The 19,732-nt window shown below is 38.6% G+C and overlaps 1 protein-coding gene across 5 annotated transcripts in view; it reads left to right on the top strand.

Moving 5' to 3' along the window:
• Nucleotides 1-19,388, top strand: part of DAB2 (DAB adaptor protein 2) — a 55,512-nt gene extending 36,124 nt beyond the window's left edge. Inside the window, exons 7-16 of one of the 5 annotated variants that reach the window (XM_081283319.1) lie at nucleotides 25-109; nucleotides 526-548; nucleotides 770-823; nucleotides 1,235-1,297; nucleotides 6,085-6,738; nucleotides 7,741-7,903; nucleotides 11,747-12,373; nucleotides 12,925-13,034; nucleotides 13,635-13,702; nucleotides 14,981-19,383. In XM_081283319.1, the coding sequence (XP_081139445.1) occupies nucleotides 25-109; nucleotides 526-548; nucleotides 770-823; nucleotides 1,235-1,297; nucleotides 6,085-6,738; nucleotides 7,741-7,903; nucleotides 11,747-12,373; nucleotides 12,925-13,034; nucleotides 13,635-13,697 (1,842 nt within the window). In that variant the 3' untranslated portion in view covers nucleotides 13,698-13,702; nucleotides 14,981-19,383. Of the gene's footprint in view, nucleotides 1-24; nucleotides 110-525; nucleotides 549-769; nucleotides 824-1,234; nucleotides 1,298-6,084; nucleotides 6,739-7,740; nucleotides 7,904-11,746; nucleotides 12,374-12,924; nucleotides 13,035-13,634; nucleotides 13,703-14,980 lie in introns of all 5 variants that reach the window. The other 4 variants (XM_081283321.1, XM_081283322.1, XM_081283320.1 and 1 more) reach the window with 4 other exon arrangements.
• The last annotated feature ends 344 nt before the right edge of the window (nucleotides 19,389-19,732 follow it).

Here is a 19,732-nt window from a genome sequence, read left to right as displayed (position 1 = left end):
ATGTTGTTGTTTTTCTTGCTTTAGGCTGAGCCATTAGTCATTGACCTTAAAGACCTTTTTCAAGTAATCTACAATGTAAAGAAAAAGGAAGAAGAGAAGAAAAAGGCAAGTCCTACTTAAGACAGGCTTCTTGGAATTTGTAACCACATTCAGGATCATGTTTAATGGACTATGTATATAGGACCTATCTGTAGATGGGGCTTTTATAGGACTCTTCAAAGCATAGAACTTAGGTTCTTCCCACTAAGGCAATGGGTGAATTTTATAGACAGGTACTTCTGATTTCCAATCCCTACAAGTTTCATGTTGGTCACAGGAATCACACAGGACAACCTAGGTCAAATCTAGCTCCTCAATTTAAATCTAGTACTTCAGTAATTTCTGTAAGATAAGAGGGGATATAGGTAAAATAGGCAAGACTTAATTGCCTTATGCTCATAAGCCTGAAAGTATATCTGTTCTTTTATTTAACTCTTCTTAACCACAAATACTAATGTCTCTGAATTTCTATCTTTTTTCAGGCAGAAGAAGCCAACAAAGCCATAGAGGTAAAGAGAATTTCCACCACTTATGAATTGTGTATAAGCCCTTGTTTGCTCCTTGCCCAAATCCTCTCCCTTTCTACCTTATTACTGTGCATTTGTGACTTCTTGGTCATGGAAAACATATAGTTAAATGATCAGTGCCAAAGTCATAACTGCATAATAAGCCAATACAGTAAAAGGAAAATTCATCAATTAAACCCTTAACTATTTCCCATTTTTTTCAGAATGGGAGTGAGACCTTAATGAATCTTGATGATCAAGGGACCAAACTGAAATTGGTATGTATGTGATAATTTATGATTCTGACTCACCTGAACATGGGTTCTCCTTCCTATAGATGTTGCTAATACCAGTTCTGAATTGGATCTATATGAAAATCCAATGACAACAACTCTTTTTATAAACATTAGTGTAACATTTATGTCAATATACAATATAATCATTTTAGTAGACCACCTTAATCTAATCCAAATACTTTTTAAAGAGTGTGGACCAGATCTATTTGTTTGGGGACATGTCTACATTTCCTGACCTAAATAATATAATATCAAATATGTGTGAGTTAAATGAAAATCAAATTGTGACAACTATTTTCCTAAATCTTAGTTTAGGAGACAGACTATTACAACACTATACAAAGTAATCTTTTTAGTAGACACATGTGAATCTAATCCAAATACTTTTTTAAGGGTGTGGACCACATGGATTTGTTTGGGGACATGTCTACACCTCCTGACCTAAATAGTCCAACAGTAAGTGTTTGTTTTTAAATTTGCAATGTAATGGAAATGACATCTCTAATTCAAATTGGTAATTTACCAGAAATCTTGAGCATCTTTATTGAAACTAAAAAGGTGATGACTGATTTTTTTCCACACAAAGTGTAAGAGACTATTAAAATTTGAATTTTAAGTCACCGTGGGAACCTATCAGCACTAATTCGTATGTTAACATTGCTTAAAGGTTCAATTGAAGGAGCAGGAGGTCAGGCAATAAAACCCTTCTTGGTATGACATAGGATCAGAAGGAGAAGCTGAATATAATCCTTGACTTAACCCTACTTGAAGGAAGTCTGTCTATTTAGATGATTAATCATGAAGCTTCCTGGCCTTTCATCCACTCTTTTCAATTGCAATGTAGCAGCAAAAGCTTGTTGTGATGTAAGAATTCAAGTAAATAAAAGGCTCAGTGATGTTCAACCAAAAAATGTCCTTTTTAGAAAATTGCTCCCTTTTTTATAGAACATTATGGTATGTAAATCTTCTCAACATTAATCAATATGTATCAACCATTTAGATATGTACCAAATATTATAGATAAGAAAATGATGATTCAACAAAAAAACATTATGTACCCAATAAAGAGGTGCAGAACCAAGACTTAAGCCCTGGTCTTCAGAACTTCTAAAACAGATCTCAAATGAAATGATTGATGCAACTTCAAATGACTTCTAGCAACTTACATTGTTTATGTAACTTCTTGAGTACTTGCTCTTTGCGAGGCACTGCAGTAAGTAAAATGCACAGTACCATAAAATGTGCTGTCTATCAGGGAGACCAACATTAAAAAATGAAGCACAAAGCATATTAACATGTTAATTACAGGGTATTTATCAAATTTAGAGGTTCAAGTACTGCTTCTGAGGAAGGGAGATTCTAGACTTGGATATGAAGAAAGAGAAGGCAATAACTGGACAAGCAGAATTAGTCTAGAATGATGAGAAAAATTATCTAGCTAGGATTTTCTCATATGAAGAAATTATCAGACAGGTCTACAAAATGAAGGCCACTCTTAATTAAGGGTGACAAGTTAAGATAATAAAATACCAATAACTTCCCAAGTATTGCAGAGAATTCCAGGCCTGTGAATCTTCACTCCATAAGCACCCAAGTGAGAGGAGTATGGGAGCAGGGCCTTCGTGCACTCCTCTCTGCCCTCACCATGTAAGAATCTCACTGCACCATAGCATCTTAAGGACTTTCTGAAGCCTGCAATGGAGAAATCCACTTAATGTCTTTTTAAGTCATTTTCCTGCCTCAATTGTCTATAGAGCCCTTCATTCTTTATAACATTTATTCCTGTTCTACAGATAAACTTTTTGAAATCCTAAGCTAGCTGACCCTGAAAGGTCTTTCATAGCTCTGAGATCCTTTGGATTCCTAAACAACTTTGCTCTTTCCACTATTAGTAGTCCCCTCCCCAAAGGAAATTGATACTTGTGCAACCTACTTTTCAAGTGTAACTCTCAAACAAGATATTGAAAGAGAGTAGAACACTCAAGATATGATGTGGAATTGCAGAGGAAGAGGCAAGAAAGCACTTACTGTTGAATCTACTTTGGTAGACTTCTGGAATATTCGCAAAGGGAAATGAAAAACAACATGGATGATCCTGTGTCTCATTCTTATTAGACTTCTTACATTCTAAGAACTTTTCATTTGTAGAAATTCAAGTTTTAGTTAAACTAGCAACAAATTAAAATAATAAAATACCATCAAAATAGATGGTAGCTAATAAGTAAGAGAAAGCTAACCCCTGTTAGTTTTCTAACAGGGCTAACATTCTGGTTAAAATTTGACATTCTCTTACATATTGACTCTGTATTCATAGGTCACAGATTTATCTGTACTTGGTAAAACCAGCATATTCAAAAAATATTTAACTCTTAACAATGCTCTGGATGATGTATACTGAGAAAGAAATCTAAGTCACCTAGACTTTATTAGTGGTTAGAGGTGACTGGAGCTCTCTGCAATTTGTTCATATTGCAAACTAAGCATCATCCCTTAGTAAATACTTCTTTTTTTTTTTAAGAAAAGCACTTGAGCATTATGCTTTCATACTATTTGAAAAAGGGAGATCAGAGGAGGCAGGGGAGGAAGTTTGTGTTTGTTAACTTTAAAATTTTTCCATGTGAAAGCACAGGTGGGGGCTGGGGATATAGCTCAGCTGGTAGAGTGCTTGCCCTGCGTGCACAAGGACTTGGGTTTGGCACTACAAAAAAAAAAAAAAAAAAAACAGGTAGTATGAGATTAACCAGGCATGATGCACCATCAAGGAGATTAAATGTGGGTACAAGGGATAGGATCTAGGATCGGGGTGCAACATTCTAGTATCACTTATACATTTGTATACACTCCTAAGGTGCTCTGGGGAAGACACAGGTAAAACTGAAATATAAAGATCAATGGGAAAAGAATCTGAATTTAAGTTGGGTCGTTGAAGCATGTAGGGAAAATGTGTTGGGCCAGAATCAAATTGGGTCTTACTGTGGATCATCTTGAAAATTGGTTTAAGGAAGTATGTTTTAACACAGATGAGGCAGGATAGCACCAAAAGCTTATAGTAGGGAAGCCCTCAATTTGGCAATCTGGTGTGATAGGTGAGATTAGCTACCTGGAGGAGAGCTGTGGAACTCATTTTAAAAACTGGTCTTGGTGCATACACCTGACTGTCTGCCCACCTGCTTATAGCTCCTTAAGAATAGGGACTGTAATTCACTTCAGAGATCCAGGCCTGTCTCAGATGCTCCCACGGTGGCCAGGTGGATGAAGGACTGACAGTCCAACTTAGCATGAATGAAGCTCTGAGAAGGGATGGATCACAAATAGTCCACTCATAGGTTGTGGTCTGTTAACTGGACTAGACTCTCAATCTTGGATTAACAGCAAACCCAACCTGAGGCGAGCTTTATACATTTTACTTGTAGGGTGACTATTCAGAAGTCTAACATTGTGGCTCCCGATTGGTGTCCTAAGAACTTCTTCTGAAGTAATAATTGAAAAGGAGAACTCTACCAGCTGTGAACACCAACTGTCCTCACCTAGAGGTGGCTCATAATGAATGAATATTGAAATCACAAGCTTCTGAAATACATTTTATCCTCCCTTTTGATTGTTTACAGATCCTTTCATTAAGAAGTCTTCCAATCCATTTCTTTGATTAAATTTTATATTAAATTACAAGCTCTTTCTTGTGACAAATTCTTCTAGTTACAAAGAGGAAAAATATGGCTTTTAGAAATAGTGTTTTTATACCTACAGTAAAGGGAGCCAAAAGATAAATACCATCTAGCTCTAATTTTGCTGTCTTTTCTATGGCCACAAGGTAACATCTCAACTGGTAAAAATGTATTCTTTTCTCTAAAAGCCAAGGAGACATTCTTGAGCCCTTTTTGCTCTTACTAGTTTGAGAAATTAATATTTCCTTAAAGTTGTTATTGTCCCAATGGTCAAAATATTTAGTACTCTCCCCAAAGTAATGCTAAATGTCAACTCTAACTTGCTCTTCAGCTGGGCAAGTTTATTGTTTATGATCTTCTATGGCTAGCACAATTAAGAATTTAAAAGCTGAAATCAGTCAGAAAGAGGGGCTGTTAGACTGAGACCCCTATCCCAAGGTGAATCATAATTACTTATGTCATTGGTTCAAATAAAGATATGTCAAATTCATCATATTTGCTGCTTTTATGTTGAGAAGACATTTATATAACAGCAGAGAAACCAAATAAAATCAACATACCAGAAAAAGAATTGAGCTAAAATAGAATTAGGCATTCTATTGTCTTCTAGATTAAGTCTTATATCTACATCTCTAACTCATACAAAAGCAAAACATTAATTGTTCTTGCACTCAATAGATGAGATTACTGCCATCACACAGACAACTGGAAGCCACGTTCTGAAAAAAAATGTATAAATACTAGAGGTTAATATATGATACATGAGATGAAACCAGTATCTTGAGTGTAACTTTCACAGAACGATATACATCAATAAGAGTGTGTACAGGGAAGAGACTAGGGTGGTGCGAAAGAGGGGCCCACCTTGACTGGCATCTTCAATAAGGGCCTTCAGTATTTAAAGAGGCATAACAATTGGCTGTGATAGTAAAGGAACCACCTCTCTCCAATTATAGAGAAATGGACCAATTATAGGGAAATGCATTAGATTACAAACTTTGTCATAACCAGGACTATAAAACATGAATGCATTAACCAGTGAATTCACTTATTTGGAGATGTGATGCTAATGACTCTGGAGGTACAATAGATAAGACCATGTATACATCAGGTAAGCTGGGCCAGGTTTATGAAGTTACTTCTGACACTTAGGCTCAGCATATTCAGGTAATCATTTAGAGTGACACAATCAATACTCTTTAAGACACCAAGTTAGGCATGAATTGAAACAATGCTGGAAATGAACTCAGCCCAGCTGTGGGTATGAACTAAATTGAGCAGACACATGAACTAAGCAACGGTGAGCTCTCACTTCATGAAGGGCCAAAAAAGTTGAGGCATAGAGAAAAGGGACTGGGGTGAGAGAGGGGCAGGGAACACACCCCCCCACACACACCAGTGCACAGCTAATAAACACTTTCTAGGAGTTAATGGGAGGAGATCATAGTCAATCAGTTTATGGAGACCAAATTCAAATGGGAATCTTGATAGTCCTGGTCATTTTATGTAGTTTTCTCGTTTGAAGTATTAACATGGACTAACACATGTTCTTTTTTTTTTTCTTTCCAAATGTGATAGGAAAGCAAAGATATCCTGTTAGTGGATCTAAACTCTGAAATCGACACCAATCAGAATTCTTTAAGAGAAAATCCGTTCTTAACAAATGGCACCACCTCCTGCTCTCTTCCTCGACCAAAGCCTCAGGCATCCTTCTCGCCTGAAAATGCCTTTTCTGCCAATCTCAACTTCTTTCCCACCCCCAATCCTGATCCTTTCCGTGATGATCCTTTTGCACAGCCAGACCAATCGACACCCTCTTCGTTTGATTCTCTCAAATCTCCAGATCAGAAGAAAGAGAATTTGAGTAGCTTGTCTACTCCACTGAGTAATGGGCCCCTGAATGGGGATGTTGATTACTTTGGTCAGCAATTTGACCAAATCTCTAACCGGACTGGCAAACAGGAAGCTCAGGCAGGCCCGTGGCCCTTTTCAAGTACGCAAACCCAGCCAGCGGTGAGAACTCAAAATGGGGTATCTGAAAGAGAACAGAACGGCTTCCAAATCAAATCTTCCCCAAACCCTTTCGTGGGAAGCCCTCCCAAAGGACTCTCTGTACCGAATGGCGTAAAACAGGACTTGGAAAGCTCTGTCCAGTCCTCAGCACATGACTCCATAGCCATTATCCCACCTCCACAAAGTACCAAACCAGGAAGAGGCAGAAGGACTGCTAAGGTGAATTGTCTTCTCCACATAGCCATTAGCAGAATGCATGTTCGGTACCAGAGGGTGGTGTGATGCAAGTGCTTTCCTGCTGTCTTGTAGTTTCCTGTGTGGCTGTAAACTAGAAGGTGGGATAAGGCACATCGATCGGTTCTCCAGGAATACTTTCCTCTAATCGCCAGTCTTTCTAAGCTTCTCAGCAGTGTTTGTCACACCCTGCCTTCCATTTGCATGTCTTGTCTCTTAACACTAAAACTAAACACAAGTTTTTCCATTTTTTAATGCTGCTATGCTTCTATACCTCTGGTAAGTTTGATCATCATGTTCTGGGATGGGAGGGCAAGAGTCCTGGCTACTCCCTTTGTTTCTTCCCCACACTAACACCTGCCCTGCACACCCAGCCTATTGCATTTATGTCCACGGTGGTGGGATAAAATTTTCAAGCTTGTCTCCTCTTTTAAACATTGGTTTCCTAACCCATTTTCTAGAAGAAACTTAAGTATGTACTATTCCCAGCACCATTAAGCAGTTTCATTCAGTAGCAATTGAAAATGTAGTTTCTATAGGTATCTTTTTGAAACTCTCATAGGAATATGTAGGTTTGCATAATAATTAAGACTTTATCGTCTCTATGTAGGCTGATTTAAATGCAATAGAATGATCATAGTTTTTTAGGATGCTTAATTGGAGTTTGTCCTTTCTTTTCCCAGCTTTAAGCTTCTAGCCAAGGAGAACAAAGTGATACAAATGTATACATGAGTAAAATGTTTCATTTCACAAATCCTACATTGTATCAGTCACTAGACCTCAATAGTCAGTCCACTGCAGCCATTTGTATCTTTTATCCACCCACCCCCATTATTTTTTGTTTTGTTTTATTTGATTTTTAATCAGTAATAGGAAAACATTTTTTTTTTCCTGTGGATCTCAAATTTGGGGTGAAGAATAAAAGACATAGCAGAGATGTATTTCTCTGATGCTGAATAATTCTTCTTCCTCCTCCCTCCCTGTCAGTCTTCAGCAAATGACTTGCTTGCATCAGATATCTTTGATCCTCCGGTCTCAGAACCTCCAGGCCAGACGTCACCCACAGGACAATCTGCAGCCCCACAGACCAACCCTCTGGACCTCTTCAAAACAAGCTCTCCTGCCCCAGTGGGGCCACTTGCGGGTCTAGGTAGGTGCCTAGACATAGAGTTAGGTGTGGCTCTGTCACTGTCACTCATAAAATAAATGTACAGAAGGAAGGACCTTCCTATTCATACAGGGTTCCATGGATAAAAGATTAGACCGCCTAGGCAGCCCTTCTCCCACTTTTACTCCTGTGCCACCCATTCCCAGTTGATACTCTTGTCTTATAACGGAAATGTGGCTTCTGAAGTTGGCATGTGATAAGAAATCCATTTTCAGTATTGCATGTACCTGAATTAATTTGCAATGGCTCCTGGAAGACAGTTGTGAGAGACTGTGATGCTCAGATCAGCTTCAGTGATACAGAGGAGAAGAGATGCAAGAGCCTTGCCTGTCTGCCATAGTAACGTGCATGTCTTCCATGTTACATCCCATAACAGATTGCAGACCTATCACCTCTTCATGCCTGCATCCCCTTTTAAAACATTATGTGCCCCAGGAGAGATGTTAAGTCTAAAGTAGTCATATATCAAAGGCCAGGTTCTGGGCTAGGCTCTACTCCTAGGCATACATCCTGATCTGTCTTGGAATACTTCCACCTTGCTAATATTTTGCTAGCCAAGCGTCATAATAGTCAGAGGTAAATAGTGGATAGCTGAAGTTGGAAGGAGAACAGCTACAAAAGAGGTAGAATTTTATCAGATTCTTAGGCCATGCTGGTGCCATTGTTCATAAAGGTATCCTTGGCTCTTATGAGCCACCAAGCCTCTCTGCTACAGGATGATGCAAAAACACCGGATGAGGTCTGGTCCCACTACTCTTCATCCACAGCCTCCAGCTCTTTCAGATTCTATGGTACAATTTTCAGAAACCTCAACAATAGTCTTTGCTGTCCTTCTGGGGTCTCTGTTTTTCTGTTTCTTGGCACCTCTACAAACAGCAAATAGTCTCTGGCTTGAGAGGTGGTGAGGGACCATAAATGAAGAAGAACTCTCCTTCTCCTTTGATAAATTTGACCAGGATCTTGGCTTTCTCTGCCTCCTGCAGAATCAGTCACCAAGATCTCCTCTATCCCCGCCCCCACTCTCTCTGTCTCTCTCTTCCCCCTCTTTTCCTAACTGAAAAGGAAAATATTTTAGATCTACCACAGTAAATCTGTTTAATCATATCTGGAGGGGGATTGCAAGAAAGAGGGTAGTGAGTGGCTGAAATCCATGTGAGTATAAGAAGCCAATGTGTTCCAGGTCTGTCTCTGCTTGGCATTGACACCATCAAGAGGCTCTCCCTAAACACTTTGTGTCTCTGGGGGTCTTCCCCTTCCTCTTTTGCTCTTTTTCCTACACCCTCAAGTGGAATAGGTAGGTGTTTGTCTCTTACAGGATGGCAGAGAACTTGCATGCAGTGCTGTGACTAGATCACATCCCAGGGCTTTGTAGTCTAATATCAATGCCCTGAGGAATTTTTACAGCCAATATTTAACAAGTCAGCCTGAAAATACAGCTGGACCCTATAACTGTTAATTTATTCAGACGAAGTGAAGCTTTTTGGCTAGGTGCCCCTGTTGAGGCCTTGGGGTATACAACTGCAGAATACTGATGATTCTTCCAAGTTTGGACATGGAACTCAAACTGAGCTCTACAGTATAGCCCCTGTCCACCAGCAGAGATACTCCGCCAAACCATGGAAGGTTGTAGGTCTGGCTTCCGCTAGACCCAGCTGGGGGACTGTCTCCCCTGGAGCTGGGGTGGGGAGAGGGCATTATACAAAGCTGAGCCCTCTGCTTTGACTTGCTGCCCTGTGTCTTGATCTAGCTTCAGAAGGTAATAAAATCAGTGTTTCATGCCCACACGCCCTTTTTCTTTAGTTCTTGTCCCTACTTTCTCCAGCTGGGCCATAAATGTTTCGGAAACACAATTGTGTACAATCTGGTGGGTGGAAATGAAGGCTGGCATAAGCATATCCTGGGAGAGCCTTTAATTCCTGGCAAATATCATATTTCTCTCTTTTATAAACACCACTCCCACTGACATGATCTATGACCAAAGCCATGAGTTTTCCTAAGGAATGGGAAGTGGTTCAACATAAAAGATGATAAAATTTGACTTCCTTTTTCTTGCACATCTAATTGGTAGATACTATTAGTGAGGGACTCTGGCTTCCTTTAATGAAATTTCAATACATTTCTTTTAAAACAATGGCAATTATTGTTCAAACTAAATCTGCTTTTAGGGCCTATGTTATAGAATCTAAGAGAACCTGTCCATTGATTTGTTATAAAGTCTAACTTATGTGTCAGTTAAATTAGAATTTGAATTAATATACCATTTAGGAAACAACAACAACAAAAAGTCTTGCACCTTCCTGTCAATGAGGCAGAGTGAGAGGATAGGGTATTGGGTTTGGTACCCATGTGCCTGAACTTGTCCCTATGGTCACAGACTGTGACCACCCCAATTTTAATTGTATTTTTTTATCCTTGAAAATAAGAATATTGATTCTTTATCCAATTTTAATTGTATTCTTTATCCTTGAAAATAAGAACATTGATTAAGTGAAGGAACCTCTTCTGAAACCTGCCACTCTGTGAGAACAATGAATTTATTTCTGGCCAGATGGCCACATTCCTAGGCATAGAAGATGCAAATACTAAGAAGATTTAAGTGAGAATATCTGGCTACATCACCCCCAAATAACATTCTTTTAAAGTATATATCACTCTGGAAGCAAAAGTATTCCTCGCCCAAGTTTAATGGCCTTTTCTTACTTGGATTAGAAAATTCATAGGTAAAGAATGCTATTCTCCAAACCTCAAAGCAAATAGGTTTCAAAAGCAGAACATCAGCATCATTCATGAAAAAGTATGAGGCTGAATTGAGGGTGTTTTTCAGTGGTGACAGTTAGACTTATTCATTAATATACTTGGCCAGAGGCAGAAAAGAAAATGCCCTGTATATTAGAACAAGATGCAGGAATAAGTCTCTCAAGAGACAGTGAAATTTAAGAGATTTGGATTTTTGTGATTTAAGTAATTCCCAATGACCTCGGCAAGGACGCAAGCAAAGGAGCCATTGACCCAAGATCACGTGCCCTGACACAGGCCATTTCTTACCAGGGGAGCATTTTGTTTCCTGTTGTCTTCTCTCCTCCCTTTCTCACTTAAATAGTCTGGCAAGGTTTAGTGAGTGACACATGGCAGGAAACACTTTTATTTGAAACAGCTTTCCTAGGGTAATATCTTTTCCTCCATCTTTACATATAAAAGTCTAAAACTATCTTGGCATCAGCTAAATTTTATCTTCCCTTTATATAGCTGTGTCAACAATAAAAAGCAAGGAAACTTTGAAATGGTTTCTTCAGGATGAACGCACATTGGGGCCTTATGCACATACGTGATAGCTGGTTTCCATAAGTCTCCAGACAAAAACCAGCTGCTCAATGCAAAGGTCAAATTGATGACTCAGAGAGTCCAATGAATTATCTTAAATAACTATTTAATAATCAATGTGGTTTGTGAACACAAATTATGTTCACTCAACAAATTAGTTCCTGCTATTGACAGGCTCTGACCTAGTTGTTTCAGATATATCAGTTTATTTACGATCAGTACTTGTGGATTGTATTATCCTTCTAATGAGGAAGGTAGAAAACATAGTGGAAAGACCATGTAAACCTAAAAAATGCAACCAGCACTCAAATGCTAGTTATGCTGTATTAGCTAGTTAACCTTCAGAGTAATTTAATCTTTATTTCCATGCTAGCTTCAAGGCTTAATGAAGGTATTTGCCCTGGGGATGCTCTGTAAATGCTCCCTGGAGAGTCGTGCTTTTTAAATTCAGGAATCCTCTCCAGGCTTGACTCCTGAGGAGTATTTTTCCCCCTCTTCTTTCAGGTGGTGTGCCAGTCACACCTGCCCAGGCGGGACTATGGAACCCCTCGGTGGTCTTCAGTCAGTCTACGTCAATGATCCCAGGAGCCATGATGGGTGGCCAACCTACAGGTTTCAGCCAGCCAATGGTTTTTGGTGCAAGCCCAGTGGTTCAAAGTTGGACCCAGCCTTCATCCTTCGGGGCCTCAAATACCCCTCCAGCCCCTGCCATCTGGGGCTCCTCTACAGCTGTGGCACCCAACAATTGGTCATCAACAAGTCCTTTGGGGAACCCTTTTCAGAGCAATATTTTCCCTCCTGCTATGTCTGCTCAATCCTCCTCTATGCTGTCCTCTCCCCTGGTCACTCCTCCTCAGCCACCTCCTAGAACAGGCCCTCCAAAGGACATTCCTAGTGATGCCTTCACCGCCTTAGACCCACTTGGAGATAAAGAAGTCAAGGAAGTGAAAGAAATGTTTAAGGACTTCCAACTGCGGCAGCCACCTGCTGTGCCCGCCAGGAAGGGAGAGCAGCCTCCCTCTGGGACTTCAAGTGCCTTCTCTAGTTATTTCAACAATAAAGTTGGCATTCCTCAGGAGAATGCAGACCATGATGATTTTGATGCGAATCAACTATTGAACAAGATCAATGGTAAGCTACTCATCTCTCTGCCAACTGTACCTATAAGGGTTCCTCAGGTCACTCAGAAGAGACCTCCCCCACCCACCAGTAGCCCTACTCTGGCTTCTTTTGATATTCAATGGTTATGGAGATTTATTTATTTATTTATTTATTTATTTATTTATTTATTTATTTATGAGCCAATCATTTAGCTAGGCAGATTCTAAGGGATAGTATAATGCTGCCCTCTAGTGACAGTTCTTAAAAGACCTGCCAAGAGCTATCAAAATGCAATGGATTGTGGAATTTGGAGGACTGTATGTATAATAAAGCCTCATCAATATTCCAGGGCCTTCAACAAGAGAATTACAAAATTTCTTCCACCTCAGATAATACACATAGCTTTCTCTTCTGATAAGGGTGAATTTCCTTTAGTAACCATTGAGAGATCTAGTATTTGGTGGTGATTTTTAATCCACTGATGTAAATTTCAGAAGTATGGAACTAAATTTCAGAGATAGTAACTGTGGAGGCTATGTGTTATATTTGTCTACTGACTGCTTGGATTTTTCACCTTCTAGAACCACCAAAGCCATCTCCCAGACAGGGTACCCTGCCAGTTACCAAATCTGCTAACAATGCATTTGAGAACCCTTTCTCTAAGGATCCCTTCAGTTCATCACAACCCTCTGTAAGTATCAATTCCTAAAAGTCATTGCTCCGAAGTTTAAGTAACATTAAGCTACAGCCTCCAAAGTTAATTATGTCTAATAATACATAATAGCTTTTTGGTGATAAAACCTGTTTCATTAAGACTTAATTCTGAGAACTATTGCAGTATAACCATCTATTCAGGCTGGGGTAAGACTACTTTTACAGGAACTACTTAGAAACTATTAAATAGAGAACATCCTTCATGTTTCATTCAATCTAGCTTCTGAAAGGATTTGGGGAGAAAATCAAAGTACTATTTTTAAAACTTTTTAAAAATTTAAAATCTTTATTTCCTACCCATGGTTTTATAGCTCATAAAATAATACTTCCCATTGGGGGAAGCAAATGTAATTTACCTGAGTCTTAATTATGAATAAATAACATATATAACCCTCTACAAGCAGAGGGGCACAAAATAATTGTAAACCTGTACAATGTCTGATTGGTATATGACCTAAGTGATTTCTAAAGGAATTTAAGAAATCTTATGATAAGTTTTGTTTATTTATTTATTTATTTATTTATTTTGTCTTATAACTATAATTGTATTTGTTGCCTGGATGGTTTTTCTCCTTAGGTGGCTTCTCAACCCAAATGTTCTGATGTACATAGGGATCCTTTTGGAAATCCTTTTGCCTAACTTATGTAAGTAGAAAATGGCTATTTAAGTTTATCATGGTGAAGATTGGGGAACAGTGAGAGAGGATGACATTGGAAAAAAGGGTGTGATTTTGATTTTAAAGTTAGGAAGAGTTTAATATTTGTAATTTAGAAATACTGGACATGGAAAGCTATAGGTTGCTAATTCAATAACGATAGACTTGGAAGTTGAGAGCAAAATTCTAAAAAAATCATAATATAATTATGGGAAATGAATTTCTATTTCATCTCATAGTTTTGATATTTCAGTTCTGTATGTAAAACTTAATATAACATATATTTGGGGTTTTCTAGGGTTTTTTTTACATTCATATTGAAGTGATTACAAAGTATCCTAGTAATAACATTGTTTCCTCTAAGCTTCAAGTTCTAATGACTTTCTGAAGTCAACAAACAAGTCTGCTAAACAGATACCATTTCTTTCTTTGTGACAATCTTGATTAGCCTGCAGTGTAGCCTGATGGGATTAACTGTGAAAGCAGTGACAGCTGTTAATATCACCTTTAGATGCAGTGAAAGAGGAAATGAGTGAGAAAGTGGATTCGTCTTCTCCAGTGGATTTTATTGTAGACAAGTGTTAGGAATAACTACCTGCAACCAAATCCCTGAGAAGACTCAGTGTAACCTACTATTTTTTCAATAGTAAATGGCAGAAACTGGGTTCTGATCTTGAAAGATTGAAGGTAGACATGTATCTCCATTTTAGAGGAGGTAGGGTAAAACTGGTTGGGATAAAACAATATAAAGAATGAAGGGGAAACAAACAAGGCCACTAAACTATTTCTTGATCCATCTATAATTAGATTATGTTCAATAGATAATATCCTAAATGTGATGTCAACAATAGGATTAGGTTAACAGTATTCTTCCCTCATCCCTGCTTACCCACAGGATATTCTCCAATACCCCCAGGTGGATGCCTGGAATCATGGAGAACACCAAATCCTATGTATATTATGTGCTTTCCTCTACATGCACACCTATGATGAAGTTTAATTGATTAAAGGCACAATCAGTGATTAACAGGGATAATAATAACAACCTGTTAAATTAGCAGAGTCCATGGGGAGAATGGTCATAGGAGAAAATAGCGGATGTTGTTTGAGCACTGATGTTAATCATGTCATCACATGTTCTGTATTTACTCTCTTATTCCATCCTCACATCAGCCCTAGGAGATGCAGTGACTTTATATTTAATACATGGTTTTCAATCCAAAATTTCTAATTGCAAGTTTTTTTTTTCTTCCCCATATTTCTTTAGGAACTTGGAATGCTGACTATCCAGAGGAACATAAAGGTTGGCCTTCGTAGTCAAGGACAAAGCTAATAGCCAGATGCGTCCTGACTTCTGTCCTTGTCCCAGCTTTGATGGATTATCTGTTGCCTTATTTCTCATTGCCTCTTCCACTTGTAAAATGCCTTTCACTTTCTGTCTAGGCTAAAGCTAAACTGAATCTATGGCTTTAAGTAAATTAAGTTCCCAAACTCTATAGTTTTAAATGTAAATGAAGTAGTTTCCCTACTGAGTCCTTGCCTATCGTGATCCTAGAACCTTCCAGGACATTCTACTTTCTTCACTCTGGTTGGGAGATGCAGCCACCACAGTCCCTCATATCACACCCTGTTTTCAGCAAATTTCCAAGTCCTTGCTGCACAAAGTCATTAGGGGGTTCTATAACCTAAAGATTCTAGTAGGACAAGGCCCTTGTTTCAGACCATCTCTGACAGATAATTTTTAAAATAAAATGGAAGCAAGTCCAACTCCTCCTTATATATCTAAGGATCTTTTTTTTTTTTTAAAGATAATAGTTTCTCTTCATTCTAAAGATCAGGTTCTCCAAGGCCAAGATTGTCTTTTTCCTAATCTCCTGTTAGCTATTGCAGACGAGGGGAAAATATAATTAACCTCTCTTTGCCTTCTTTCTCTGATGGTCTTTCATGTCTATTTTTTTTCCTGGCTTCATGTACCATTACTTCCCTTTTGCAAGCAAAGACTTTAATGGGCAAAAAAAGAAAGAATGATTCACAGATCTGGGGCCTGTGTTTCTCCTTGGTAATTGCTAGTCCCAGAAAGTAGAATTGCAAATAGTTATAACCTGTATCCTTCCTGTGGACGGGGCAACCCTCCTCTTGAGCTGACATTCCAGAAGAGCAGTTAATGTGGAAGAGAAATTGATCTCAACTCAGCAGTGAAGGACAGTATTCTGAAGAGCAGTAACTGTGCCAGACACACTGAGTTCTTACTGGGGGCCATGCTAGGCCTTTATCATGTAACTGGAAAACTTTCTTGAAGCCACAGTCTCTTTGTTAGTAGGAAGATAAATAGCAGGGGAAAAGGTGATGGACAAGTATTGGGGGTTATCATCAAAAATCTAATGTCTGCAATTTTTTTCCTCCTCATAACCTTGGAAAATTTCCCAGTTCATTTTCAGTCCTATTATTAGCACAGTTCTGAAGGGTTTGTTCTTGCCAAAACAAGATTTATGTTGGATTTTTTAAATGTTATCTCTTGGACCTTAATGCTCAGGTTTTTGTGGGTCCTACTCAACCACATACAATGTTACCTTAGGTGGAAGAAGAGGACAGCTGATCAGGATTTAAGCAACACGGTGGCCTTGTGAGCTTCTGTTGATTAGCCCCAAGTAGTCCAGCTGAAGTCCTGTGGTTTTATGTTTAATGGTAATAGCTGATTATATATGGCATAAATTTCTGTCTGACTTCCTACTGAGTCATATAAACACAGACTTGAAATAGTACTTTAAAAGTCCAAATACCTAAACATGCTAAACTGGAGATAACTAGGTAGTTGAATTTTTTTTTTTGAAAATGATGATCAGCCACACAACTGTTCTGTACATACTTGTTTTCTTGTGCACTTTTCTGTATGCAAATAAAGCTATAAATTTACTCATTTCAATAAACTGGAATGGCAAAAGCTCATGTGTTAATTAATCTCTCTTTGGGGGTTCTATAACCTAATATTCTAATATTGATAGTCTGTGCTGGTTAAGACTTAAAGTGTACCAATGAAAGTTGAGTCAATGTTAGTTACAGTACATTCTGGATTGTCACAAAGATGACTAAAATTATAAATTCATGAAATTGAACCAGGAGTAAATTCTTATCCATTCTCTGTCAATGCCTCACTTTCTTCTCTCAGGCCTCCACACACTCCCTTCCTGGGAGTTTAATGGAGTTCAGTAGATTAGACCTGCACAGAACAACTTCCACTGATGTCCAGTAAAAAGAAAAAAAAAAATTATTGGTACAGTATTGGCCCAATTTAACCTTTGCCACTGCTCACAGTTTATTTAGTCCTATTTGACCCCACCAAAATACAACTGTGGGGACCAAGTGAGGCAGATTCAAGCTCCTCAGGAGACCTGCAGTGTGATGTGGGCAGGCTAACGATCAGGTGTTTTCTTGGGACACCCTAAGACACTGGTGCAAGATTCAAGGCTCTCATTTATTTCCAGAAGACCTGGAATAGGTTAGGGTGTTGCTCGGTGGTAGAGAACTTCCCTAGCATAGGTAAGACCCTGGGTTTAACTCCCAGCACTACAAAAACAAAACATAACCAATGGTACTACAAGAAAGAGAAAGTGGATACTGGGATTGTGGCTCAGTGGTAGAGTGCTTGCCTACCATGTGTGAGACATTGGGTTCTAAGCACCACATATAAATAAATAAAATAAAGGTCCATTGACAACTAAAAATATTAAAAAGAAATTTGCTTTTCAAAAAAATAATTAATTAAAAAAGAAGAAGAAAGAGGAAATCCTAAGGTAGACCTTGCTTGGACGTAGATGTCTTAGTGTCGCACCTAACTTCTGTAAATAATAAGACACGTGTAGGGAGGAGGCATCTTTTGGTGCATCCTATTATGGGATGTTTGGTAGTAGTGCCTTTTTTTTATCCTTATCTGAAGCACTTGGTCTCTTTCTGACAAGAGTGAGGTGGAATGTAGGGGAACAAAATCCACATAAAAACAGCATCCAGGAGATGAGGATGAACTGGAGAAGGATGTTGATAAGAATGTGTTGCACCTATTACTTTGCTTCTCCAGGTGCTCTCCATGTGTCTAACTAGTTGAGGCTGGGTGCTATTTCCATGGGGCTGAATTCGTGAGATTTTTCTGGAGGTTAATCCTTGCTTGTGTATGCAAGAGGAGGACATTCTTCTCAGGATAGGTTTAGAAACCACTGTTGGCCAGGCAGAAGGGGCATTTACTAAAGTGTCTCCCAAAGCAGGGATAGATCTGTTCTTCAGTCTCTTTAGTAGCAATGGTATTCATATCTGTGTGCCAGAAGTACTACATTTTGAGGGAACTCTGTTATCCTAGAAAGAGGTTTCATTTAGGCATCAAATACATCTAAGTTAAAAGCTGAACTTTTTTTGTGTGTGAAGTACTTCACCATTTTTACAAAGTGCCTTTATTCCATTGGTACCATAATCCTGTGAGGTCGACCTGTTCCTGTCACATCTCATGCTAGACTGGCATCGATGCTTTAAAGTGACTGCCATCTGTTCCTTCTCCTAAGGAGAGCTTTCCATGGTTATTTTATAGTAAAAATGGGTTGCAGGGAGATCCTTTCAATTAGTGATTTCTGATTCCTTCCACAAAATGTTACCTGTGGCGTCTACAGAGAGCCAAACAGGGTGACTCTGAGTCTTTCCTGTGCTGAAAGCAAGAAAGGGAAAAAAACAGAGGATGTAGCTAACTCAGGAATTTTGTTGATCCTGGAATTACCTGCTGAGTGAGGACTCTGACCCATATGGAGAGGTTCAGTACAAAGTTTTCCAATGAAAGATGGGAACTGCCCAAAAGCCCCTGGTAAATATTTAAGCTATTAACATTAGAGAAGATTGCAAAATTACCTAAATCTTGCTGGGAAATGGCATGCTTTTAACTAACTAATTGCTTTCCTCTAAAAATAACTAAAATTCATGTTCTAAGTTGATCTACCAAATGTGGTCATGAACAAGGTTGTGTACCAACAGCAGTTCTGTTAACAAGTCCTAATTTCAGCAATGCTGATGGATGAAGGCCAGCCATTTATTATTCCACCTAATGAGTGACCCAGCCCCTTGTTTGCCCTTGCTTTGCTGGAAGTATGTGCTTAATTACTAAAACTCTAGCTTGTACTGAAATCATACACAGGCCAGTCTTCAGGGAGACCTCAATGAGAGCTGCGGACCAAAGGTTTATTATATTTTTAAAAGCCTGACTCTAAAAATCTGCATGACTATGTTTTCCTCAAGATGTTGATTGCGGAGTTGTCTATCAATTCTCTCTTAATTTGGTTAACTTTAATTATTACTATTATCTTGGGGGGAAAAAGAGAAAGTAATACTGTTCTAAAACTTAGAGGGTGGCCTGACTGGACTGGATCTGAGTCAGAGCTATTTCTGAGGTGGGTCCCAGACTGCCTTCTCTGTCTGCTTATTCTGGTTGATCATCAAAGTTTTTTGTTTTGTTTTATTGTTTTTGTTTTGTTTTGTTTTGTTTTAAGGGTAATCTGAGATGAGAATATTGGACTTAGGAGCTAATAGGAAAATAAAGGAATGGTTAATGTGATACTTGCCTCTTGTTTCCTTCACTGTCTTGAGAGATTGGGTTAGGTCCTTGCTAGTAGGAAATGATAGGGCTAGAGGCTGGAGGAGCTGTCTTTGTTGTTGTTGTTGTTAAAAAAAAAAAAAAAAAAACAACCCTGGACACATGTAGGCTGTTCTCAGCCTGTCTTCATTAAGAATGAAAATGAAAGGCTCATAGGAACTGAGATTAGTAGGTGTCCTAGATCAAGCTCCTATAGTAAGAATCCCATAGACTGGGTGGCTTAAACAACAAACATTTATTTCTCACCATTGTTTGCTAATTAATGTTCTAAGTAAAGTGAAATCAAAATTTGGAACTATTAATATGAATTTTACCACTGATTTTTAGCTCACATGTGGAATCATCAAAATTATACTGTTTATATTTCGTAACTAATATATGCAAGCTTTTGCATAT

This window comes from Spermophilus citellus, assembly GCF_964194105.1.
Source record: "Spermophilus citellus genome assembly, chromosome: 1".
NCBI classification, from domain to species: domain Eukaryota; kingdom Metazoa; phylum Chordata; class Mammalia; order Rodentia; family Sciuridae; genus Spermophilus; species Spermophilus citellus.
This window is presented reverse-complemented; position numbering and strand designations above follow the sequence as displayed.